The 25,730-nt window shown below is 51.1% G+C and overlaps 1 protein-coding gene across 1 annotated transcript in view; it reads left to right on the top strand.

Moving 5' to 3' along the window:
• LOC138651766 (FXYD domain-containing ion transport regulator 3-like) overlaps positions 1–25,418 on the top strand; it is a 28,289-nt gene extending 2,871 nt beyond the window's left edge. The window contains exons 2-8 of the mRNA XM_069742239.1: positions 18,133–18,194; positions 18,625–18,666; positions 19,111–19,131; positions 19,223–19,297; positions 23,197–23,230; positions 23,563–23,603; positions 24,973–25,418. Of these exons, the coding sequence (XP_069598340.1) occupies positions 18,133–18,194; positions 18,625–18,666; positions 19,111–19,131; positions 19,223–19,297; positions 23,197–23,230; positions 23,563–23,603; positions 24,973–24,992 (295 nt within the window). The 3' untranslated portion in view covers positions 24,993–25,418. The remainder of the gene's footprint in view (positions 1–18,132; positions 18,195–18,624; positions 18,667–19,110; positions 19,132–19,222; positions 19,298–23,196; positions 23,231–23,562; positions 23,604–24,972) is intronic.
• The last annotated feature ends 312 nt before the right edge of the window (positions 25,419–25,730 follow it).

The following is a 25,730-nucleotide window of genomic DNA, read 5'->3' as shown; positions in this document are numbered from 1 at the left end:
TGGTGTATCTGAGCCCACCCTGTAGGGTGCTGTGTGCTGAGCTGGTGTATCCGAGCCCTCCCTGTAGGGTGTTGTGTGTAGAGCTGGTGTATCTGAGCCCTCCCTGTAGGGTGCTGTGTGTAGAGCTGGTGTATCTGAGCCCTCCCTGTAGGGTGCTGTGTGTAGAGCTGGTGTATCTGAGCCCACCCTGTAGGGTGCTGTGTGCTGAGCTGGTGTATCCGAGCCCACCCTGTAGGGTGCTGAGCTGGTGTATCTGAGCCCACCCTGTAGGGTGCTGTGTGCTGAGCTGGTGTATCCGAGCCCTCCCTGTAGGGTGCTGTGTGCTGAGCTGGTGTATCCGAGCCCACCCTGTAGGGTCCTGTGTGCTGAGCTGGTGTATCCGAGCCCACCCTGTAGGGTCCTGTGTGCTGAGCTGGTGTATCCGAGCCCACCCTGTAGGGTGCTGTGTGCTGAGCTGCTGTATCTGAGCCCACCCTGTAGGGTGCTGTGTGCTGAGCTGGTGTATCCGAGCCCACCCTGTAGAGTGCTGTGTGCTGAGCTGGTGTATCCGAGCCCACCCTGTAGGGTGCTGTGTGCTGAGCTGGTGTATCCGAGCCCACCCTGTAGGGTGCTGTGTGCTGAGCTGGTGTATCTGAGCCCACCCTGTAGGGTCCTGTGTGCTGAGCTGGTGTATCTGAGCCCACCCTGTAGGGTGCTGTGTGCAGAGCTGGTGGATCTGAGCCCACCCTGTAGGGTGCTGTGTGCTGAGCTGGTGTATCTGAGCCCACCCTGTAGGGTGCTGTGTGCTGAGCTGGTGTATCTGAGCCCACCCTGTAGGGTGCTGTGTGTAGAGCTGGTGTATCTGAGCCCACCCTGTAGGGTGTTGTGTGCTGAGCTGGTGTATCCGAGCCCACCCCGTAGGGTGCTGTGTGCTGAGCTGCTGTATCTGAGCCCACCCTGTAGGGTGCTGTGTGCTGAGCTGGTGTATCTGAGCCCACCCTGTAGGGTGTTGTGTGCTGAGCTGGTGTATCTGAGCCCACCCTGTAGGGTGCTGTGTGCTGAGCTGGTGTATCTGAGCCCACCCTGTAGGGTGCTGTGTGCTGAGCTGGTGTATCTGAGCCCACCCTGTAGGGTGCTGTGTGTAGAGCTGGTGTATCCGAGCCCACCCTGTAGAGTGCTGTGTGCTGAGCTGGTGTATCCGAGCCCACCCTGTAGGGTGCTGTGTGCTGAGCTGGTGTATCCGAGCCCACCCTGTAGGGTGCTGTGTGCTGAGCTGGTGTATCTGAGCCCACCCTGTAGGGTGCTGTGTGCTGAGCTGGTGTATCTGAGCCCACCCTGTAGGGTCCTGTGTGCTGAGCTGGTGTATCTGAGCCCACCCTGTAGGGTGCTGTGTGCTGAGCTGGTGTATCTGAGCCCACCCTGTAGGGTGCTGTGTGCTGAGCTGGTGTATCTGAGCCCACCCTGTAGGGTGCTGTGTGTAGAGCTGGTGTATCTGAGCCCACCCTGTAGGGTGCTGAGCTGGTGTATCTGAGCCCACCCTGTAGGGTCCTGTGTGCTGAGCTGGTGTATCTGAGCCCACCCTGTAGGGTGCTGTGTGCTGAGCTGGTGTATCTGAGCCCACCCTGTAGGGTCCTGTGTGCTGAGCTGGTGTATCTGAGCCCACCCTGTAGGGTGCTGTGTGCTGAGCTGGTGTATCTGAGCCCACCCTGTAGGGTGCTGTGTGTAGAGCTGGTGTATCTGAGCCCACCCTGTAGGGTGCTGAGCTGGTGTATCTGAGCCCACCCTGTAGGGTCCTGTGTGCTGAGCTGGTGTATCTGAGCCCACCCTGTAGGGTGCTGTGTGCTGAGCTGGTGTATCTGAGCCCACCCTGTAGGGTGTTGTGTGCTGAGCTGGTGTATCTGAGCCCACCCTGTAGGGTGCTGTGTGTAGAGCTGGTGTATCTGAGCCCACCCTGTAGGGTCCTGTGTGCTGAGCTGGTGTATCCGAGCCCACCCTGTAGGGTGCTGTGTGCTGAGCTGGTGTATCTGAGCCCACCCCGTAGGGTGTTGTGTGCTGAGCTGGTGTATCCGAGCCCACCCCGTAGGGTGCTGTGTGCTGAGCTGGTGTATCCGAGCCCACCCCGTAGGGTGCTGTGTGCTGAGCTGGTGTATCTGAGCCCACCCTGTAGGGTGCTGTGTGCAGAGCTGGTGTATCTGAGCCCACCCTGTAGGGTGCTGTGTGCTGAGCTGGTGTATCTGAGCCCACCCTGTAGGGTGCTGTGTGCTGAGCTGGTGTATCTGAGCCCACCCTGTAGGGTGCTGTGTGTAGAGCTGGTGTATCTGAGCCCACCCTGTAGGGTGCTGTGTGTAGAGCTGGTGTATCTGAGCCCACCCTGTAGGGTGTTGTGTGCTGAGCTGGTGTATCCGAGCCCACCCCGTAGGGTGCTGTGTGCTGAGCTGCTGTATCTGAGCCCACCCTGTAGGGTGCTGTGTGCTGAGCTGGTGTATCTGAGCCCACCCTGTAGGGTGCTGTGTGCTGAGCTGGTGTATCTGAGCCCACCCTGTAGGGTGCTGTGTGCTGAGCTGGTGTATCTGAGCCCACCCTGTAGGGTGCTGTGTGCTGAGCTGGTGTATCTGAGCCCACCCTGTAGGGTGCTGTGTGTAGAGCTGGTGTATCCGAGCCCACCCTGTAGAGTGCTGTGTGCTGAGCTGGTGTATCCGAGCCCACCCTGTAGGGTGCTGTGTGCTGAGCTGGTGTATCCGAGCCCACCCTGTAGGGTGCTGTGTGCTGAGCTGGTGTATCTGAGCCCACCCTGTAGGGTGCTGTGTGCTGAGCTGGTGTATCTGAGCCCACCCTGTAGGGTCCTGTGTGCTGAGCTGGTGTATCTGAGCCCACCCTGTAGGGTGCTGTGTGCTGAGCTGGTGTATCTGAGCCCACCCTGTAGGGTGCTGTGTGCTGAGCTGGTGTATCTGAGCCCACCCTGTAGGGTGCTGTGTGTAGAGCTGGTGTATCTGAGCCCACCCTGTAGGGTGCTGTGTGCTGAGCTGGTGTATCTGAGCCCACCCTGTAGGGTCCTGTGTGCTGAGCTGGTGTATCTGAGCCCACCCTGTAGGGTGCTGTGTGTAGAGCTGGTGTATCTGAGCCCACCCTGTAGGGTGCTGTGTGCTGAGCTGGTGTATCTGAGCCCACCCTGTAGGGTGCTGTGTGCTGAGCTGGTGTATCTGAGCCCACCCTGTAGGGTGCTGTGTGTAGAGCTGGTGTATCTGAGCCCACCCTGTAGGGTGCTGTGTGCTGAGCTGGTGTATCTGAGCCCACCCTGTAGGGTGTTGTGTGCTGAGCTGGTGTATCTGAGCCCACCCTGTAGGGTGCTGTGTGTAGAGCTGGTGTATCTGAGCCCACCCTGTAGGGTCCTGTGTGCTGAGCTGGTGTATCCGAGCCCACCCTGTAGGGTGCTGTGTGCTGAGCTGGTGTATCTGAGCCCACCCCGTAGGGTGTTGTGTGCTGAGCTGGTGTATCCGAGCCCACCCCGTAGGGTGCTGTGTGCTGAGCTGGTGGATCTGAGCCCACCCTGTAGGGTGCTGTGTGTAGAGCTGGTGTATCTGAGCCCACCCTGTAGGGTGTTGTGTGCTGAGCTGGTGTATCCGAGCCCACCCCGTAGGGTGCTGTGTGCTGAGCTGCTGTATCTGAGCCCACCCTGTAGGGTGCTGTGTGTAGAGCTGGTGTATCTGAGCCCACCCTGTAGGGTGCTGTGTGCTGAGCTGGTGTATCTGAGCCCACCCTGTAGGGTGTTGTGTGCTGAGCTGGTGTATCTGAGCCCACCCTGTAGGGTGCTGTGTGTAGAGCTGGTGTATCTGAGCCCACCCTGTAGGGTGCTGTGTGTAGAGCTGGTGTATCTGAGCCCACCCTGTAGGGTGTTGTGTGCTGAGCTGGTGTATCCGAGCCCACCCCGTAGGGTGCTGTGTGCTGAGCTGCTGTATCTGAGCCCACCCTGTAGGGTGCTGTGTGCTGAGCTGGTGTATCTGAGCCCACCCTGTAGGGTGCTGTGTGCTGAGCTGGTGTATCTGAGCCCACCCTGTAGGGTGCTGTGTGCTGAGCTGGTGTATCTGAGCCCTCCCTGTAGGGTGTTGTGTGCTGAGCTGGTGTATCTGAGCCCTCCCTGTAGGGTGTTGTGTGCTGAGCTGGTGTATCTGAGCCCTCCCTGTAGGGTGTTGTGTGCTGAGCTGGTGTATCTGAGCCCACCCTGTAGGGTGCTGTGTGTAGAGCTGGTGTATCTGAGCCCACCCTGTAGGGTGCTGTGTGCTGAGCTGGTGTATCCGAGCCCACCCTGTAGGGTGCTGTGTGTAGAGCTGGTGTATCTGAGCCCACCCTGTAGGGTGCTGTGTGCTGAGCTGGTGTATCTGAGCCCACCCTGTAGGGTCCTGTGTGCTGAGCTGGTGTATCTGAGCCCACCCTGTAGGGTGCTGTGTGCTGAGCTGGTGTATCTGAGCCCACCCTGTAGGGTGCTGTGTGCTGAGCTGGTGTATCTGAGCCCACCCTGTAGGGTGCTGTGTGCTGAGCTGGTGTATCTGAGCCCACCCTGTAGGGTGCTGTGTGCTGAGCTGGTGTATCCGAGCCCACCCTGTAGGGTGCTGTGTGCTGAGCTGGTGTATCCGAGCCCACCCTGTAGGGTGCTGTGTGCTGAGCTGGTGTATCTGAGCCCTCCCTGTAGGGTGTTGTGTGCTGAGCTGGTGTATCTGAGCCCACCCTGTAGGGTGCTGTGTGCTGAGCTGGTGTATCTGAGCCCACCCTGTAGGGTGCTGTGTGCTGAGCTGGTGTATCTGAGCCCACCCTGTAGGGTGCTGTGTGCTGAGCTGGTGTATCTGAGCCCACCCTGTAGGGTGCTGTGTGCTGAGCTGGTGTATCTGAGCCCTCCCTGTAGGGTGCTGTGTGCTGAGCTGGTGTATCTGAGCCCTCCCTGTAGGGTGTTGTGTGCTGAGCTGGTGTATCTGAGCCCTCCCTGTAGGGTGCTGTGTGCTGAGCTGGTGTATCTGAGCCCACCCTGTAGGGTGCTGTGTGCTGAGCTGGTGTATCTGAGCCCACCCTGTAGGGTGCTGTGTGTAGAGCTGCTGTATCTGAGCCCACCCTGTAGGGTGTTGTGTGTAGAGCTGGTGTATCCGAGCCCACCCTGTAGGGTGCTGTGTGTAGAGCTGGTGTATCTGAGCCCACCCTGTAGGGTGCTGTGTGTAGAGCTGGTGTATCTGAGCCCACCCTGTAGGGTGCTGTGTGCTGAGCTGGTGTATCTGAGCCCACCCTGTAGGGTGCTGTGTGTAGAGCTGGTGTATCTGAGCCCTCCCTGTAGGGTGCTGTGTGCTGAGCTGGTGTATCTGAGCCCACCCTGTAGGGTGCTGTGTGTAGAGCTGGTGTATCTGAGCCCACCCTGTAGGGTGTTGTGTGCTGAGCTGGTGTATCTGAGCCCACCCTGTAGGGTGTTGTGTGCTGAGCTGGTGTATCTGAGCCCTCCCTGTAGGGTGCTGTGTGTAGAGCTGGTGTATCTGAGCCCACCCTGTAGGGTGTTGTGTGTAGAGCTGGTGTATCTGAGCCCTCCCTGTAGGGTGCTGTGTGCTGAGCTGGTGTATCTGAGCCCACCCTGTAGGGTGCTGTGTGCTGAGCTGGTGTATCTGAGCCCACCCTGTAGGGTGCTGTGTGCTGAGCTGGTGTATCTGAGCCCACCCTGTAGGGTGCTGTGTGCTGAGCTGGTGTATCTGAGCCCACCCTGTAGGGTGCTGTGTGCTGAGCTGGTGTATCTGAGCCCACCCTGTAGGGTGCTGTGTGCTGAGCTGGTGTATCTGAGCCCTCTCTGTAGGGTGTTGTGTGCTGAGCTGGTGTATCTGAGCCCACCCTGTAGGGTGCTGTGTGCTGAGCTGGTGTATCTGAGCCCACCCTGTAGGGTGCTGTGTGTAGAGCTGCTGTATCTGAGCCCACCCTGTAGGGTGTTGTGTGTAGAGCTGGTGTATCCGAGCCCACCCTGTAGGGTGTTGTGTGCTGAGCTGGTGTATCTGAGCCCACCCTGTAGGGTGCTGTGTGCTGAGCTGGTGTATCTGAGCCCACCCTGTAGGGTGCTGTGTGTAGAGCTGGTGTATCTGAGCCCACCCTGTAGGGTGCTGTGTGCTGAGCTGGTGTATCTGAGCCCACCCTGTAGGGTGCTGTGTGTAGAGCTGGTGTATCTGAGCCCACCCTGTAGGGTGCTGTGTGCTGAGCTGGTGTATCTGAGCCCACCCTGTAGGGTGCTGTGTGCTGAGCTGGTGTATCTGAGCCCACCCTGTAGGGTGCTGTGTGCTGAGCTGGTGTATCTGAGCCCACCCTGTAGGGTGCTGTGTGCTGAGCTGGTGTATCTGAGCCCTCCCTGTAGGGTGCTGTGTGCTGAGCTGGTGTATCTGAGCCCACCCTGTAGGGTGCTGTGTGCTGAGCTGGTGTATCTGAGCCCACCCTGTAGGGTGCTGTGTGTAGAGCTGCTGTATCTGAGCCCACCCTGTAGGGTGTTGTGTGTAGAGCTGGTGTATCCGAGCCCACCCTGTAGGGTGCTGTGTGTAGAGCTGGTGTATCTGAGCCCACCCTGTAGGGTGCTGTGTGTAGAGCTGGTGTATCTGAGCCCACCCTGTAGGGTGCTGTGTGCTGAGCTGGTGTATCTGAGCCCACCCTGTAGGGTGCTGTGTGTAGAGCTGGTGTATCCGAGCCCACCCTGTAGGGTGCTGTGTGTAGAGCTGGTGTATCTGAGCCCACCCTGTAGGGTGCTGTGTGTAGAGCTGGTGTATCCGAGCCCACCCTGTAGGGTGCTGTGTGTAGAGCTGGTGTATCTGAGCCCACCCTGTAGGGTGCTGTGTGTAGAGCTGGTGTATCTGAGCCCACCCTGTAGGGTGCTGTGTGTAGAGCTGCTGTATCTGAGCCCACCCTGTAGGGTGCTGTGTGTAGAGCTGGTGTATCTGAGCCCACCCTGTAGGGTGCTGTGTGTAGAGCTGGTGTATCTGAGCCCACCCTGTAGGGTGCTGTGTGTAGAGCTGGTGTATCTGAGCCCTCCCTGTAGGGTGTTGTGTGCTGAGCTGGTGTATCTGAGCCCACCCTGTAGGGTGCTGTGTGCTGAGCTGGTGTATCTGAGCCCACCCTGTAGGGTGCTGTGTGTAGAGCTGCTGTATCTGAGCCCACCCTGTAGGGTGTTGTGTGTAGAGCTGGTGTATCCGAGCCCACCCTGTAGGGTGCTGTGTGTAGAGCTGGTGTATCTGAGCCCACCCTGTAGGGTGCTGTGTGTAGAGCTGGTGTATCTGAGCCCACCCTGTAGGGTGCTGTGTGTAGAGCTGGTGTATCTGAGCCCACCCTGTAGGGTGCTGTGTGTAGAGCTGGTGTATCTGAGCCCACCCTGTAGGGTGCTGTGTGTAGAGCTGCTGTATCTGAGCCCACCCTGTAGGGTGCTGTGTGTAGAGCTGGTGTATCTGAGCCCACCCTGTAGGGTGCTGTGTGTAGAGCTGGTGTATCTGAGCCCACCCTGTAGGGTGCTGTGTGTAGAGCTGGTGTATCTGAGCCCTCCCTGTAGGGTGTTGTGTGCTGAGCTGGTGTATCTGAGCCCACCCTGTAGGGTGCTGTGTGCTGAGCTGGTGTATCTGAGCCCACCCTGTAGGGTGCTGTGTGTAGAGCTGCTGTATCTGAGCCCACCCTGTAGGGTGTTGTGTGTAGAGCTGGTGTATCCGAGCCCACCCTGTAGGGTGCTGTGTGTAGAGCTGGTGTATCTGAGCCCACCCTGTAGGGTGCTGTGTGTAGAGCTGGTGTATCTGAGCCCACCCTGTAGGGTGCTGTGTGTAGAGCTGGTGTATCTGAGCCCACCCTGTAGGGTGCTGTGTGCTGAGCTGGTGTATCTGAGCCCACCCTGTAGGGTGCTGTGTGTAGAGCTGGTGTATCCGAGCCCACCCTGTAGGGTGCTGTGTGTAGAGCTGGTGTATCTGAGCCCACCCTGTAGGGTGCTGTGTGTAGAGCTGGTGTATCCGAGCCCACCCTGTAGGGTGCTGTGTGTAGAGCTGGTGTATCTGAGCCCACCCTGTAGGGTGCTGTGTGTAGAGCTGGTGTATCTGAGCCCACCCTGTAGGGTGCTGTGTGTAGAGCTGCTGTATCTGAGCCCACCCTGTAGGGTGCTGTGTGTAGAGCTGGTGTATCTGAGCCCACCCTGTAGGGTGCTGTGTGTAGAGCTGGTGTATCTGAGCCCTCCCTGTAGGGTGCTGTGTGTAGAGCTGGTGTATCTGAGCCCACCCTGTAGGGTGCTGTGTGCTGAGCTGGTGTATCTGAGCCCTCCCTGTAGGGTGCTGTGTGTAGAGCTGGTGTATCTGAGCCCACCCTGTAGGGTGCTGTGTGCTGAGCTGGTGTATCTGAGCCCACCCTGTAGGGTGCTGTGTGCTGAGCTGGTGTATCTGAGCCCACCCTGTAGGGTGCTGTGTGCTGAGCTGGTGTATCTGAGCCCACCCTGTAGGGTGCTGTGTGTAGAGCTGGTGTATCTGAGCCCACCCTGTAGGGTGCTGTGTGTAGAGCTGGTGTATCTGAGCCCACCCTGTAGGGTGCTGTGTGTAGAGCTGGTGTATCTGAGCCCACCCTGTAGGGTGCTGTGTGCTGAGCTGGTGTATCTGAGCCCACCCTGTAGGGTGCTGTGTGCTGAGCTGGTGTATCTGAGCCCTCCCTGTAGGGTGCTGTGTGTAGAGCTGGTGTATCTGAGCCCACCCTGTAGGGTGCTGTGTGTAGAGCTGGTGTATCTGAGCCCACCCTGTAGGGTGCTGTGTGCTGAGCTGGTGTATCTGAGCCCACCCTGTAGGGTGCTGTGTGCTGAGCTGGTGTATCTGAGCCCACCCTGTAGGGTGCTGTGTGTAGAGCTGGTGTATCCGAGCCCACCCTGTAGGGTGCTGTGTGTAGAGCTGGTGTATCTGAGCCCACCCTGTAGGGTGCTGTGTGTAGAGCTGGTGTATCTGAGCCCACCCTGTAGGGTGCTGTGTGCTGAGCTGGTGTATCCGAGCCCACCCTGTAGGGTGTTGGGTGCTGAGCTGGTGTATCTGAGCCCACCCTGTAGGGTGCTGTGTGCTGAGCTGGTGTATCTGAGCCCTCCCTGTAGGGTGCTGTGTGCTGAGCTGGTGTATCTGAGCCCACCCTGTAGGGTGCTGTGTGCTGAGCTGGTGTATCTGAGCCCACCCTGTAGGGTGCTGTGTGTAGAGCTGGTGTATCCGAGCCCACCCTGTAGGGTGCTGTGTGTAGAGCTGGTGTATCTGAGCCCACCCTGTAGGGTGCTGTGTGCTGAGCTGGTGTATCCGAGCCCACCCTGTAGGGTGTTGGGTGCTGAGCTGGTGTATCTGAGCCCACCCTGTAGGGTGCTGTGTGCTGAGCTGGTGTATCTGAGCCCACCCTGTAGGGTGCTGTGTGTAGAGCTGGTGTATCCGAGCCCACCCTGTAGGGTGCTGTGTGTAGAGCTGGTGTATCTGAGCCCACCCTGTAGGGTGCTGTGTGCTGAGCTGGTGTATCCGAGCCCACCCTGTAGGGTGTTGGGTGCTGAGCTGGTGTATCTGAGCCCACCCTGTAGGGTGCTGTGTGTAGAGCTGGTGTATCTGAGCCCACCCTGTAGGGTGCTGTGTGCTGAGCTGGTGTATCTGAGCCCTCCCTGTAGGGTGCTGTGTGTAGAGCTGGTGTATCTGAGCCCTCCCTGTAGGGTGCTGTGTGCTGAGCTGGTGTATCTGAGCCCTCCCTGTAGGGTGCTGTGTGCTGAGCTGGTGTATCTGAGCCCACCCTGTAGGGTGCTGTGTGTAGAGCTGGTGTATCTGAGCCCTCCCTGTAGGGTGCTGTGTGTAGAGCTGGTGTATCTGAGCCCTCCCTGTAGGGTGTTGGGTGCTGAGCTGGTGTATCTGAGCCCACCCTGTAGGGTGCTGTGTGTAGAGCTGGTGTATCTGAGCCCACCCTGTAGGGTGCTGTGTGCTGAGCTGGTGTATCTGAGCCCTCCCTGTAGGGTGCTGTGTGTAGAGCTGGTGTATCTGAGCCCTCCCTGTAGGGTGTTGGGTGCTGAGCTGGTGTATCTGAGCCCACCCTGTAGGGTGCTGTGTGTAGAGCTGGTGTATCTGAGCCCACCCTGTAGGGTGCTGTGTGCTGAGCTGGTGTATCTGAGCCCTCCCTGTAGGGTGCTGTGTGTAGAGCTGGTGTATCTGAGCCCTCCCTGTAGGGTGCTGTGTGTAGAGCTGGTGTATCTGAGCCCACCCTGTAGGGTGTTGGGTGCTGAGCTGGTGTATCTGAGCCCACCCTGTAGGGTGCTGTGTGTAGAGCTGGTGTATCTGAGCCCACCCTGTAGGGTGCTGTGTGCTGAGCTGGTGTATCTGAGCCCTCCCTGTAGGGTGCTGTGTGTAGAGCTGGTGTATCTGAGCCCTCCCTGTAGGGTGCTGTGTGCTGAGCTGGTGTATCTGAGCCCTCCCTGTAGGGTGCTGTGTGCTGAGCTGGTGTATCTGAGCCCACCCTGTAGGGTGCTGTGTGTAGAGCTGGTGTATCTGAGCCCTCCCTGTAGGGTGTTGTGTGTAGAGCTGGTGTATCTGAGCCCACGCTGTAGGGTGCTGTGTGTAGAGCTGGTGTATCTGAGCCCACCCTGTAGGGTGCTGTGTGTAGAGCTGGTGTATCTGAGCCCTCCCTGTAGGGTGTTGTGTGTAGAGCTGGTGTATCTGAGCCCACCCTGTAGGGTGCTGTGTGTAGAGCTGGTGTATCTGAGCCCACCCTGTAGGGTGCTGTGTGTAGAGCTGGTGTATCTGAGCCCACGCTGTAGGGTCCTGATGTGATGCTCTGTGCTGTGCCCCATCCTGTATTGCTGGTTTATCTCCCCCATTGAGAACATCTGCAGGACCACTGGGGGGGGGGTCTCTGTCTTCTGAGGGGTCCTGTCTTCTGGGGGGGTCTCTGTCTGCTGGGGGGGGGTCTCTGTCTGCTGGGGGGGCTGCTCTCCGGCTCTGTCCAGTGACAGTCTTTGCTGTTTCGCCCCCCTCCCCCCGGTCTGCACCTGGTTCTGGGTAGGAGCCCCCTGTAGATCTGTGCTGGAGTCACAAGGGGGGCCGCACTGTTGTGCCCCTCATCTTCTGTCTGGGGGGGGCTGAGCGGCCTCTGGACTCTGCTGATAAGAGGCAGAGATGAGCCGGGTCAGCAGCTTCTTATCTGTCTGCAGCCCTGCTGTCTGGGGGGGGGTGGAGGTATGTGTCCCCCCCCCCCCCTGTACTGCACCCCCCCCCCTGCCCCGGCTGCACCCAGGGGGACCTCACATATAATTTCATACGGTTCTGCTTCACAGTATCACACATGATGGGATTAGATACGCAGCAGACCCTGTGGCTTGGGTACAGCGGCCTCTTTCCCGGGGTCCCAAAGACCCTTCTTCTCTGGCGCTACCTGCAGGATTTGGCGCTGGGTGTGTCGCGCTCGTCCTCCGCTGCAGACGTGTCCTCACATTGTTCTCTATTCTTTATTATTTAACCCCTTAGTAGCCAGAGACATTCCCAAATACAGCTCCTCTTATTGCCCCTTCACAGTCAGGACAGATCTGATGAGGAGTCGTCCTATTCCCCTCAGAAATGTCCGCGCCCCCCCAATACTGCCAAACCTGATGATGACACCCCGTCTGCCCCCGCTGGAGGTGTGGGGGTCTCTGATCACCATCAGACGAGGAAAGTGAATGTCAAATCCTGTCCAGAAACTTCAACAAAGCAGCGACTGAGCGGCAGAGCGACATTTCCACGAACACTCGGCATCTGATAAAGGGTCTCCTGTCCCAGCCTGTGCCCCCCTCACTGCTTCCTCCAGAACTGTCCTCAGTCCTCTCCAGCAATTCAGGAGGCTCTGACACTATCTCCACATCAGATCAGAGAACTATAAAGTGTGGTCAAAGAATATACTCCAGAGCTGCACTCACTATTCTGCTGGTGCAGTCACTGTGTACATACATTACATTACTGATCCTGAGTTACATCCTGTATTATACTCCAGAGCTGCACTCACTATTCTGCTGGTGCAGTCACTGTGTACATACATTACTGATCCTGAGTTACATCCTGTATTATACTCCAGAGCTGCACTCACTATTCTGCTGGTGCAGTCACTGTGTACATACATTACTGATCCTGAGTTACATCCTGTATTATACCCCAGAGCTGCACTCACTATTCTGCTGGTGCAATCACTGTGTATATACATTACATTACTGATCCTGAGTTACATCCTGTATAATACTTTAGAGCTGCACTCACTATTCTGCTGGTGCAGTCAGTGTGTACATACATTACATTACTGATCCTGAGTTACATCCTGTATTATACTCCAGTGCTGCACTCACTAGTCTGCTGCTGCAGTCACCGTGTACACACATTACATTACTGATCCCGAGTTACATCCTGTATTATACCCTAGAGCTGCACTCACTATTCTGCTGGTGCAGTCTCTGTGTACATACATTACATTACTGATCCTGAGTTATATCCTGTATTATACCCCAGAGCTGCACTCACTATTCTGCTGGTGCAGTCTCTGTGTACATACATTACATTACTGATCCCGAGTTACATCCTGTATTATACCCTAGAGCTGCACTCACTATTCTGCTGGTGCAGTCTCTGTGTACATACATTACATTACTGATCCTGAGTTACATCCTGTATTATACCCTAGAGCTGCACTCACTATTCTGCTGGTGCAGTCACTCTGTACATACATTACATTACTGATCCTGAGTTACCTCCTGCATTATACTCCAGAGCTGCACTCACTATTCTGCTGGTGCAGTCACTGTGTACATACATTACTGATCCTGAGTTACATCCTGTATTATACTCCAGAGCGGCACTCACTATTCTGCTGGTGCAGTCACTGTGTACATACATTACATTACTGATCCTGAGTTACATCCTGTATTATACCCCAGAGCTGCACTCACTATTCTGCTGGAGCAGTCACTGTGTACATACATTACATTACTGATCCTGAGTTACGTCCTGTATTATACTCCAGAGCTGCACTCGCTATTCTGCTGGTGCAGTCACTGTGTACATACATTACCTTACTGATCCTGAGTTACATCCTGTATTATACTCCAGAGCTGCACTCGCTATTCTGCTAGTGCAGTCACTGTGTACATACATTATATTACTGATCCCGAGTTACATCCTGTATTATACTCCAGAGCTGCACTCACTATTCTGCTGGTGCAGTCACTGTGTACATACATTACTGATCCTGAGTTACATCCTGTATTATACTCCAGAGCTGCACTCACTATTCTGCTGGTGCTGTCACTGTGTACATACATTACTGATCCTGAGTTCCATCCTGTATTATACTCCAGAGCTGCACTCACTATTGTGCTGGTGCTGTCACTGTGTACATACATTACATTACTGATCCTGAGTTACATCCTGTATTATACTCCAGAGCTGCACTCACTATTCTGCTGGTGCAGTCACTGTGTACATACATTACATTACTGATCCTGAGTTACCTCCTGTATTATACCCCAGAGCTGCACTCACTATTCTGCTGGTGCAGTCACTGTGTACATACATTACATTACCGATCCTGAGTTACATCCTGTATTATACTCCAGAGCTGCACTCACTATTCTGCTGGTGCAGTCACTGTGTACATACATTACATTATTGATCCTGAGTTACATCCTCTATTATACTCCAGAGCTGCACTCACTATTCTGCTGGTGCAGTCACTGTGTACATACATTACATTACTGATCCTGAGTTACCTCCTGTATTATACTCCAGAGCTGCACTCACTATTCTGCTGGTGCAGTCACTGTGTACATACATTACATTACCGATCCTGAGTTACATCCTGTATTATACTCCAGAGCTGCACTCACTATTCTGCTGGTGCAGTCACTGTGTACATACATTACATTACTGATCCTGAGTTACCTCCTGTATTATACTCCAGAGCTGCACTCACTATTCTGCTGGTGCAGTCACTGTGTACATACATTACATTACTGATCCTGAGTTACATCCTGTATCCAGCAGAATAGTGAGTGCAGCTCTGGAGGATAGTACAGGATAGGTAATGTACAGTTACTATGCTGTAGTATGTTTATGTGATGAGGCTGATGCTCTGTGACTTGGAGGATACCTATCTGGTGCTGTGCATCTTTGACCTTATACACATGTAGCATAAATCCATGATTCGGCAGTTGGTGATGAGACATCTGTTTTAGTCCTTGGTGTTATAGAGGGGCCGCACCTCCTGTCATCTCCTCCCTGTCCTGCTGGGGGTTGTAGTCTCTCCTCTTAGACGTCTTGTTGCTTGGTTCCTGATGAGTCTATGGGGCGCTGTGTCTGGTTTCGCTCCTCTGTTGCTTGTTCAGATGTTTGCAGAGAGAATAGAATTGTTACAATGTGTCGGCTTCTGTTTTCCTAGGACAGGTGTCCGGCTCCGGTACCTGCGGCATTTCATGTGTATGAGGCAGCGACACGGAACGCCGCCGTGTTCAATTACTGCAAGGAGATATTGTGTGTCCGATCCTGGAAATAAAGGGCTCAGGGCTGGAGGAAGGGGGAACATGCAGGGGGGCGGCCGGGGTATCGGGAGGTCAATCCATGGCCCAACATATTAGTTGACGCGCAGTCAATATACGGCGTCTTTTCCAGGCTAAGTGTGACATCACCTATTGTGAATGGTGGATCCTGTTATCTACTGTATATAGAGGTGTTATCAGTCATTGTACAGAAGGAGGAGGTGAGCTGTGACATCACCTATTGTGAATGGTGGATCCTGTGTTATCTACTGTATATAGAGGCGTTATCAGTCATTGTACAGGAGGAGGAGGTGAGCTGTGACATCACCTATTGTGAATGGTGGATCCTGTGTTATCTACTGTATATAGAGGCGTTATCAGTCATTGTACAGGAGGAGGAGGTGAGCTGTGTCATCACCTATTGTGAATGGTGGATCCTGTGTTATCTACTGTATATAGAGGTGTTATCAGTCATTGTACAGAAGGAGGAGGTGAGCTGTGACATCACCTATTGTAAATGGTGGATCCTGTGTTATCTCCTGTATATAGAGGTATTATCAGTCATTGTACATGAGGAGGAGGTGAGCTGTGACATCACCTATTGTAAATGGTGGATCCTGTGTTATCTACTGTATATAGAGGCGTTATCAGTCATTGTACAGGAGGAGGAGGTGAGCTGTGACATCACCTATTGTGAATGGTGGATCCTGTGTTATCTACTGTATATAGAGGCGTTATCAGTCATTGTACAGGAGGAGGAGGTGAGCTGTGTCATCACCTATTGTGAATGGTGGATCCTGTGTTATCTACTGTATATAGAGGTGTTATCAGTCATTGTACAGAAGGAGGAGGTGAGCTGTGACATCACCTATTGTAAATGGTGGATCCTGTGTTATCTCCTGTATATAGAGGTATTATCAGTCATTGTACATGAGGAGGAGGTGAGCTGTGACATCACCTATTGTAAATGGTGGATCCTGTGTTATCTACTGTATATAGAGGTGTTATCAGTCATTGTACAGGAGGAGGAGGTGAGCTGTGACATCACCTATTGTGAATGGTGGATCCTGTGTTATCTACTGTATATAGAGGCGTTATCAGTCATTGTACAGGAGGAGGAGGTGAGCTGTGACATCACCTATTGTGAATGGTGGATCCTGTGTTATCTACTGTATATAGAGGCGTTATCAGTCATTGTACAGGAGGAGGAGGTGAGCTGTGACATCACCTATTGTGAATGGTGGATCCTGTGTTATCTACTGTATATAGAGGTGTTATCTGTCATTGTACAGGAGGAGGAGGTGAGCTGTGACATCACCTATTGTGAATGGTGGATCCTGTGTTATCTACTGTATATAGAGGTGTTATCTGTCATTGTACAGGAGGAGGAGGTGAGCTGTGACATCACCTATTGTGAATGGTGGATCCTGTGTTATCTACTGTATATAGAGGCGTTATCAGTCATTGTACAGGAGGAGGAGGTGAGCTGTGTCATCACCTATTGTGAATGGTGGATCCTGTGTTATCTACTGTATATAGAGGTGTTATCTGTCATTGTACAGGAGGAGGAGGTGAGCTGTGACATCACCTATTGTGAATGGTGGATCCTGTGTTATCTACTGTATATAGAGGTGTTGCACACGCTCATTAGATGCTTCTATACAGACTGTAGGGTCAATCAGACTGTTGCTGCTAATGACATGTATTTCCTAGAACAGGAAGTTGGAGCCTAAAAAACAATATTATTTATTTATTTTTTTTACTTCGTGTGAAAATTGCTAAGTTGCTTTATATTTTGTGGTGATGAGTCTGACATCACCCGATATGGGAATATCTTAAAGTGCCTAAAAGCCGTTCTTTTTGATGTTTTCTCTGCTGTGATACTTTATTAACCCCTATTGCCTCACACCAATTATCGTGACGGCGGCTCCGGTCATAACCAGTCTGCACCAGCCCCAATAAATGGTAACAATGTTGCAATAGATACAAGTTTGCACAAGGCGAGAACACAGCGGCAGACAGACTCGTTACATCTCCAGTAATCCTGTGTAATCCCGATATCAGAACCCAGGATTATACAGAAGGTTAGGACTCCCTTAGGGGCACTGGGGCAATACTTGCTGGGAGTAGTAGTTCCAGGGGCCTTTCTGGGAGTAGTAGTTCCAGGGGCCTTGCTGGGAGTGGTAGTTCCAGGGGCCTTGCTGGGAGTGGTAGTTCCAGGGGCCTTGCTGGGAGTGGTAGTTCCAGGGGCCTTGCTGGGAGTGGTAGTTCCAGGGGCCTTGCTGGGAGTAGTAGTTCCTGGGGCCCTGTATCCGTCTCTGTGGCTCAGAGCTTTGTTCAGGAATTTGTCACTTGTCATTCAGGTTCTCGGGAAATCCAATAGGGGCGACTAGTTCTGTTCTTAGAAGTTTCGTTCCCATTCTTCTAGTTGGCGTTCCGCCATGTTTCCCCTCCCCCGACGTCCCGTCCGCTTTCCGCCTTGTATACTAATGTCGTCCCATCTCTGCAGAACTTCTTGTCTTTCATTCATCTTTATCCAGAATTTACCGGTTTCCTTTCTTATTCTCCTTCCTCCGTGCATTATTCATTCGTTCCCAGCGTTACCGCAGCAACCCCATGTCCCTCTCCGACCGCTTCCGTTACTCTAAAGAATTTTGGCCCCCCTGGAAGGCAGATCATAAAACCTCTAAAACTTGTCTGTGCCTCGAAAATTAAAAAAAAATAAAATATTTTTGAAACAGCGCCACTTTTGTCTACAGGTCGTATCTGGTATTGCAGCTTGTCTTGCAAATAATTTGCAACATTAGAAATGATTTGGACTGATAGGATTCGAAAAACATAACTTCCAATAACAGCGCCCACCTTTGCCCACAGGTTGTGTCCGGTACTGCAGGTAGGCAATCGCTGACACCCTTCACAGGGCACTGCAGCTATTGCTCTCTGGACGGCTGCCACTGACTGATCCCTTTCTAGAAGAGAACCCTGCACAGAATATTCCGGATGAGTCAGTGTCTGTCTGAACTGCGCCTGACCCCTCGATGATATCGCCTCGGTTCTGCTTCATCAGTTGGTTGCACATGTTTCAGCTGTGTCATATCTTGACTGTCGGCCAAGACTGTGCAAAAATGGAATAAAATGCCCACCGTGGCGGGGGGACGCGAGTCCTATGATTTCGCTCGTCTCATTTTCTCCATGCCCCCTTTCCTACAAAGGATTGCCCAGGGTTAGGAAATGGCGCCACCCCTGTCTGCAGGTTCTGTCTGGTATTGCAGCTTATTAAAATAATTGCTATTGAGCTGCAATGTCGTGTAGAAGCGTCGGGCAAGATATTTTTCTTCCCCTCTGATCGCTGCAGATATTTGGCCACAGTCCAGAACAAGTTGTCTTTTTAAGCGATGTTCCCCCTAAAGTTCTCTAAAACGTCTTACACTCCAGCTTCAGTCCTGAATCTCCCCCATTAGGGGCCCCCATGTTCCCCTGACACCTGCTGGTTCCAATGATATCAATGTTTAGAAGGGAGACGAAAACCAAGAGGGTTAAAATCACAGGTGCACTTTAAAGGAATGTGTCACATTGGGAGTTTACGTCCCTCCATATTACAAGGCGCCTCCGCTCACTCTCTCCCGCTTCGCTCTTGGCAGGGTGGAATCTCCTGACCTGAAGATGCCGGACGTCTGTGTCGCTTTGTTTCTGATGTTGGCCTGTAAGTATGAAACTGGTGAGGGAAAAAAATAAAAAAATACTAAAAGTTTCACTTCCTTCCCGATGTGGCGGGAACCTAAATATCCAAGTGACCTGATTACTTGTGTAGAAAGGAAATAAATGGGTGGGAAGATGCGAGTCCTGAAGAGAAGCGCAACAATGTAGAGACCCGACTAACACTGGAGCACAGGCATAATATACACAGATTACCCCGATGGTCGAATACGACCATTCCCCAACAGTCATTGGTGCAGTATGTCAAGAAACCAACACAAAAAAACACTTTTTTTGTGACATTTACTCCAAAAACTCCAAGTTCTCTCTTTAACTTGTATCGCAGCCATAAAGCCGCGGGTCGTCCCATCCTGTTCTACCAGATTCCGAGTCATCTAATTAATTGTTTATCTGATCTGTTCCTCCTTCTGTTTCAGCTGCGCCTCTTCTCCTCGCTACGTCAGGTGCAGAACCCTCAGGTCAGTGTCTCCAAAGTGCAAGTACATGAAGTCCTCCGAAAAGAGGCCACGATGTAAAAATTCCAACTCTTTGCGTCAACTCAAAATATTTACCTTTTTTTTTTGTTTGTTTTTTTTTTTTAAATCCTGTAAATAAAAGTTGTAACAACATAAAATGATACATTACATCGACTTCTGCAACAATGTCCGAGCGAATTGGAGTTTAGTTCCGCTGTAGATTCATGAAAGGGTCAAATATTTCCCCCAACCCAAAGCTTTAACTATTGCAGGATCTGCCGGTGGTCCGTCCAAGGGTCCCAATTCTGAAGTTCACGGCGTCTTTTAAACAACTGAATTCTAATATTTTGGATTAGGGGGAGATGATGATAAAATAATGAACGGTTTAATATTTATTATGGAACTTTTCTTGTAATTTATTTATTTTTATTTTTTTTCTCTTTTTAGAGAGAAATCCATTTGAGTACGGTAAGCTTCTATTCGCTCCCGTTCCAGGAACCCAGAGCTGCTAATTGCCCGTTAATCGGCTGTCGATTAATCCTTGGGTTTTCCCACTTAGATTACAAGTCTCTGCAGATCGCCGGACTCATTATGGCCGGAGTGCTGTGCGCTATGGGAATCATCATTTTAATAAGTGAGTCGTCCAACATTAGCCGTAATTATCATATTTTATACCTTCGTTATCTTGATAAAACATTAAAGAAGGGGTCCAGGCATAGGAAAATGTCTGCTTTCTACAAAAACCACTCCCAAAACGTCCAGGTTATGTATTTCATGGCTGCAATGCCAGACGTGGGGGGACATGACGTCGTTAATGTAAGAAAACGGCCAATTTCTCTAATTGTGTACAAAATTTATATGGAATTCTCCACATAACTAAAAATACATAGTTTTAGGACATCAAGGACGGCAGGATCCAGCATTATTTTTTTCACTTGTGTACGTTTCTCACAATAGATCTAATGTTCTGTTCTGATTCATTGGTGTATATATATTCCTGTATACAGAGATACATAAGATCATGTCTGCAGTCACCACTAGGGGGAGCTCCCTGTATACAGAGATACATGATAAGATCCTGTCTGCAGTCACCACTAGGGGGAGCTCCCTGTATACAGAGATACATAATAAGATCCTGTCTGCAGTCACCACTAGGGGGAGCTCCCTGTATACAGAGATACATAATAAGATCCTGTCTGCAGTCACCACTAGGGGGAGCTCCCTGTATACAGAGATACATGATAAGATCCTGTCTGCAGCCACCACTAGGGGGAGCTCCCTGTATACAGATACATAAGATCCTGTCTGCAGTCACCACCAGGGGGAGCTCCCTGTATACAGAGATACATGATAAGATCCTGTCTGCAGCCACCACTAGGGGGAGCTCCCTGTATACAGAGATACATGGTAAGATCCTGTCTGCAGCCAACACTAGGGGGAGCTCCCTGTATACAGAGATACATGATAAGATCCTGTCTGCAGCCACCACTAGGGGGAGCCCCCTGTATACAGAGATACATAAGATCCTGTCTGCAGCCACCACTAGGGGGAGCTCCATGTATACAGAGATACATAAGATCCTGTCTGCAGCCACCACTAGGGGGAGCTCCCTGTATATAGAGATACATGATAAGATACTGTCTGTAGTCACCACTAGGGGGAGCTCCCTGTATACAGAGATACATGATAAGATCCTGTCTGCAGTCACCACTAGGGGGAGCTCCCTGTATACAGAGATACATGATGAAATCCTGTCTGCAGTCACCACTAGGGGGAGCTCCCTGTATACAGAGATACATAAGATCCTGTCTGCAGCCACCACTAGGGGGAGCTCCCTGTATATAGAGATACATGATAAGATACTGTCTGTAGTCACCACTAGGGGGAGCTCCCTGTATTCAGAGATACATAAGATCCTGTCTGCAGCCACCACTAGGGGGAGCTCCCTGTATACAGAGATACATGATAAGATCCTGTCTGCAGTCACCACTAGGGGGAGCTCCCTGTATACAGAGATACATGATAAGATCCTGTCTGCAGTCACCACTAGGGGGAGCTCCCTGTATATAGAGATACATGAAAAGATCCTGTCTGCAGTCACCACTAGGGGGAGCTCCCTGTATACAGAGATACATGATAAGATACTGTCTGCAGCCACCACTAGGGGGAGCTCCATGTATACAGAGATACATAAGATCCTGTCTGCAGCCACCACTAGGGGGAGCTCCCTGTATACAGAGATACATGATAAAATCCTGTCTGTAGTCACCACTAGGGGGAGCTCCCTGTATACAGAGATACATGATAAGATCCTGTCTGTAGTCACCACTAGGGGGAGCTCCCTGTATTCAGAGATACATAAGATCCTGTCTGCAGCCACCACTAGGGGGAGCTCCCTGTATACAGAGATACATGGTAAGATCCTGTCTGCAGCCACCACTAGGGGGAGCTCCCTGTATACAGAGATACATGGTAAGATCCTGTCTGCAGCCAACACTAGGGGGAGCTCCCTGTATACAGAGATACATGATAAGATCCTGTCTGCAGCCACCACTAGGGGGAGCCCCCTGTATACAGAGATACATAAGATCCTGTCTGCAGCCACCACTAGGGGGAGCTCCATGTATACAGAGATACATGATAAGATACTGTCTGTAGTCACCACTAGGGGGAGCTCCCTGTATACAGAGATACATGATAAGATCCTGTCTGCAGTCACCACTAGGGGGAGCTCCCTGTATTCAGAGATACATGATAAGATCCTGTCTGCAGTCACCACTAGGGGGAGCTCCCTGTATACAGAGATACATGATGAAATCCTGTCTGCAGTCACCACTAGGGGGAGCTCCCTGTATATAGAGATACATGATAAGATACTGTCTGTAGTCACCACTAGGGGGAGCTCCATGTATACAGAGATACATAAGATCCTGTCTGCAGCCACCACTAGGGGGAGCTCCCTGTATACAGAGATACATGATAAAATCCTGTCTGTAGTCACCACTAGGGGGAGCTCCCTGTATACAGAGATACATGATAAGATCCTGTCTGTAGTCACCACTAGGGGGAGCTCCCTGTATACAGAGATACACGATAAGATCCTGTCTGCAGCCACCACTAGGGGGAGCTCCCTGTATACAGAGATACATGATAATATCCTGTCTGCAGCCACCACTAGGGGGAGCTCCCTGTATACAGAGATACATGATAATATCCTGTCTGCAGCCACCACTAGGGGGAGCTCCCTGTATATAGAGATACATGATACGATCCTGTCTGCAGCCACCACTAGGGGGAGCTCCCTGTATATAGAGATACATGATAAGATCCTGTCTGCAGCCACCACTAGGGGGAGCTCCCTGTATACAGAGATACATGATACGATCTGGTCTGCAGCCACCACTAGGGGGAGCTCCCTGTATACAGAGATACATGATAAGACCCTGTCTGCAGCCACCACTAGGGGGAGCTCCCTGTATATAGAGATACATAAGATCCTGTCTGCAGCCACCACTAGGGGGAGCTCCCTGTATACAGAGATACATGATACGATCTGGTCTGCAGCCACCACTAGGGGGAGCTCCCTGTATACAGAGATATATGATAAGATCCTGTCTGCAGCCACCACTAGGGGGAGCTCCCTGTATACAGAGATACATGATAAGACCCTGTCTGCAGCCACCACTAGGGGGAGCTCCCTGTATATAGAGATACATAAGATCCTGTCTGCAGCCACCACTAGGGGGATCCCCCTGTATATAGAGATACATGATAAGATCCTGTCTGCAGCCACCACTAGGGGGAGCTCCCTGTATACAGAGATACGTGATAAGATCCTGTCTGCAGTCACCACTAGGGGGAGCTCCCTGTATACAGAGATACATAAGATCCTGTCTGCAGCCACCACTAGGGGGAGCTCCCTGTATATAGAGATACATAAGATCCTGTCTGCAGCCACCACTAGGGGGAGCTCCCTGTATATAGAGATACATAAGATCCTGTCTGCAGCCACCACTAGGGGGAGCTCCCTGTATATAGAGATACATAAGATCCTGTCTGCAGCCACCACTAGGGGGAGCTCTCTGTATACAGGCCGATCTCCATTATAAATGTGTTCGGTGAGCGCCCCCTTGTGGCTGCAGGCGCAGATTCTTATGTATTTGTGTATACAGAGGATCTTGAACTGTGTAACAGAACAATATACTGATCACATATCCTTTTACTAGTGGACATTTTACTTTTTCTATCTGTCAGGATGTAGCGGAGCCGCTGACATTTCATGCACTGATGACTAAGCTCCTTGCTGGGCTGTGTAGTCCGGCGGGGGTTCGTCCTCTTGGTCTCTGACTGTTACATTGTAAACACTGCGGCCTCCGCTCTCCATTGGGGACCTGTTATGAGAGCGCACATTGCCCCCCGCACCTGCGCTGCTCAGCGGCCTCCTCACATGTTCCTAATTGTTGTCACTTTCTTAGATCTTTGATTTCCTGCACCGATTTCTTCTTCTAACTTTTGATCCTTTTTCTTCTTTAGGTGGAAAATGCCGATGTAAATTCAACCAGAAGGAGTAAGTTTCTGCGCTGTTGGCCATGGGGGGGTCGGTCTTTAGAATGGGGCCAAACGGATACAAAAGTCAAGAGTTGGGACGTGGAAACATTGTATTCAGGCATTGATACCCCCCACTGAGAAGGACCACCTGCCCCAGGACCACGTCCACTGCTGGTGTCACTTAGACTTGGCCACCAACAAACCTTGACCTAGGTCTACAGGAACCCGACTGAGATGCTAGGTTGCTAATTTTGGGGGACATCCCAAACCAGGGTCCTCATGTAGCCCCTCTTCTTCGGTCATCTTGTTTCATGGTCGGTCGTTCTTCATTCATCTGTTTTCTTCTTGCAGACAAATGAGAAGATCCCAAGACCCGCAGCTTATTACTCCAGGTGATGAGCTTTATTTACGATATAGTGGATGATGATACATTTTATGTGATAAATAAGTGGATACTTTCACTGCAAACTCTGTAGAAAAGTCAATATATTTTAGACCTGATGGAGCTGATGTACTTACTGCAAAAAAAAAAAGAAGTTGATTCCCAAGTTTTATTTTCCTGCTGCGTACAACTATTAAATACACATCCCAATATATGGGTTCTGCAGCTATTCTGACTTGGTTTTTTCATAGTAAATACAACAGCCTCAATGGGTCTAAAATGTTTCCTTTAATGTTCATTTTGTTAATCCTCTTAAAGATGATTCTCTTGGCTGATATAAGGTGACCTTTAACTACAGCCAGCCCTGATAGATGGTCGTGAGGCAGTCTGTGCGTAGAAATTGTACCCCTTTAATAATGCCCCCCAGAGTGCCTGTTTAAAAGTATTAATGATGACTCCATCCTGCTGACAATGCATTCTCATCCCCTTCATTATGTAGGCTGCGTGTCTAAAGAGACCGGAGACTGCAGTATTGAAAGCCAATGGCTTGCTGCTCTCTTGTCTTCGAGCACTTGCTGCACAGAGAGCCGCAAGCCACACATTAAGGGTCCTTAAACCCCTAGAGAAAGTGAATGTCCACCCTTCAAATAAATCAAGTTTCTTTTTATAGGAGCAGGCGTTCTGTCTTTCCTGATCCAGAGATCGAAATTCTGTGCAATGACACACAGTTGCAAGTTATTGCAGCTCCCGCAGTCACCACTAGAGGGAGCTGAGCGCATACAGTTTTATTATTGGCTTTAATGTATAAACCGTATTCGGGGAAGCTCCCCCTAGTGGTGACTGCAGACAGCCGGCTATTAATCTATTAGGTGGGATTTTTAGGTCTGCTCCATCAGGAAAAATAAAGCTCTAACGTCCCAAGTAACAGGCCAGAAGTTTTGGCTACCAGCAAGACAGAGGGACAGGTTAATGGGTCAACGCTCTGCTGATCTTTATTGGAGTGGAGGGTAGGGGTCTGGACAGAAAAATATTTGAAGAGCCAAACCATAGACGTGATGGGTGTTTCGAGGCAGGGATTAAGGCTTAAAGGGGTGTACAAAGACTTTGGATTAGCTACTCATAGGTGGCACTATAAGGATGTTTTTTGGTTTTATTTTCTTTCCTCCCCTGCACAACTTTTTCCAAGGGGCATTTTATCCATAAGAACCAGAATCTCCCAAAACATGCCGTAACAACAGATCTAAATTCTTATTATCTTATTACTAGAATTTTTTTTTTCCCGTTCCGTTAGTCCAGGCTTAAATAAAAATGGCGACTTTACTTTTCGTATTGACACCTTTTGCTCTTGATATCTGATCGTTGTCACCTCTATCTTTCAGGGAGCGCCAGTCGCTGTTGAACCCCCATCATCCAAACTGAGGAGGATTTTTAATTCCCCCCCCCCCCCTAATCTTCTCCCAAGCCGTAAGATCCCGACTGCGTCTCTCCCGGTCGCCTTTCTTCTTCTTTTTGTTACATAAAACCCTTTTTCTTTAATGTGTTTGGCGGCTAACCCAATAAAAACGTTTTGTTTTCTCACAGTTTGAGGCTTTTTGTTCATGTAGTCAGAGAGGTGGGGGGTCGTTATTAATATTTGGACAAGACGAAACGCTTCAAAATCTGAGAAAATGAGCAGAAATAAAATGCTAAATACTAAAATATATGTCCTGAAATTGATACTGTAGAAAAAATGTATTTTAAATAGAAAAAAATGTAAATAAAACTGAAAACTGCCTTTTAATTTGTATCTTCTTCCTGTTTGTTTATTAAACGACTTCTGATTCTATATTTGTGTGAAATTGCAACTTTTATTTCTTGCGCTACATTCCTCACAATGTGTGTATGTATAAAAATGTGTGTATTAAAAAAAGTCATATACATAGGGGCAGTATTATAATAGTTATATTCTTATACATAGGGGCAGTATTATAGTAGTTATATTCTTGTACATAGGGGCAGTATTATCGTAGTTATATTCTTGTACATAGGAGCAGTATTATAGTAGTTATATTCTTGTATATAGGGGCAGTATTATAGTAGTTATATTCTTGTACATAGGAGCAGTATTATAGTAGTTATATTATTGTACATAGGGGCA

The sequence above is a fragment of the Ranitomeya imitator genome, chromosome 10 (assembly GCF_032444005.1).
Source record: "Ranitomeya imitator isolate aRanImi1 chromosome 10, aRanImi1.pri, whole genome shotgun sequence".
Taxonomy (NCBI): Eukaryota; Metazoa; Chordata; class Amphibia; order Anura; family Dendrobatidae; genus Ranitomeya; species Ranitomeya imitator.
Note: the sequence above shows the minus strand (reverse complement) of the source record. Positions and strands in the feature narration are given on the sequence as shown.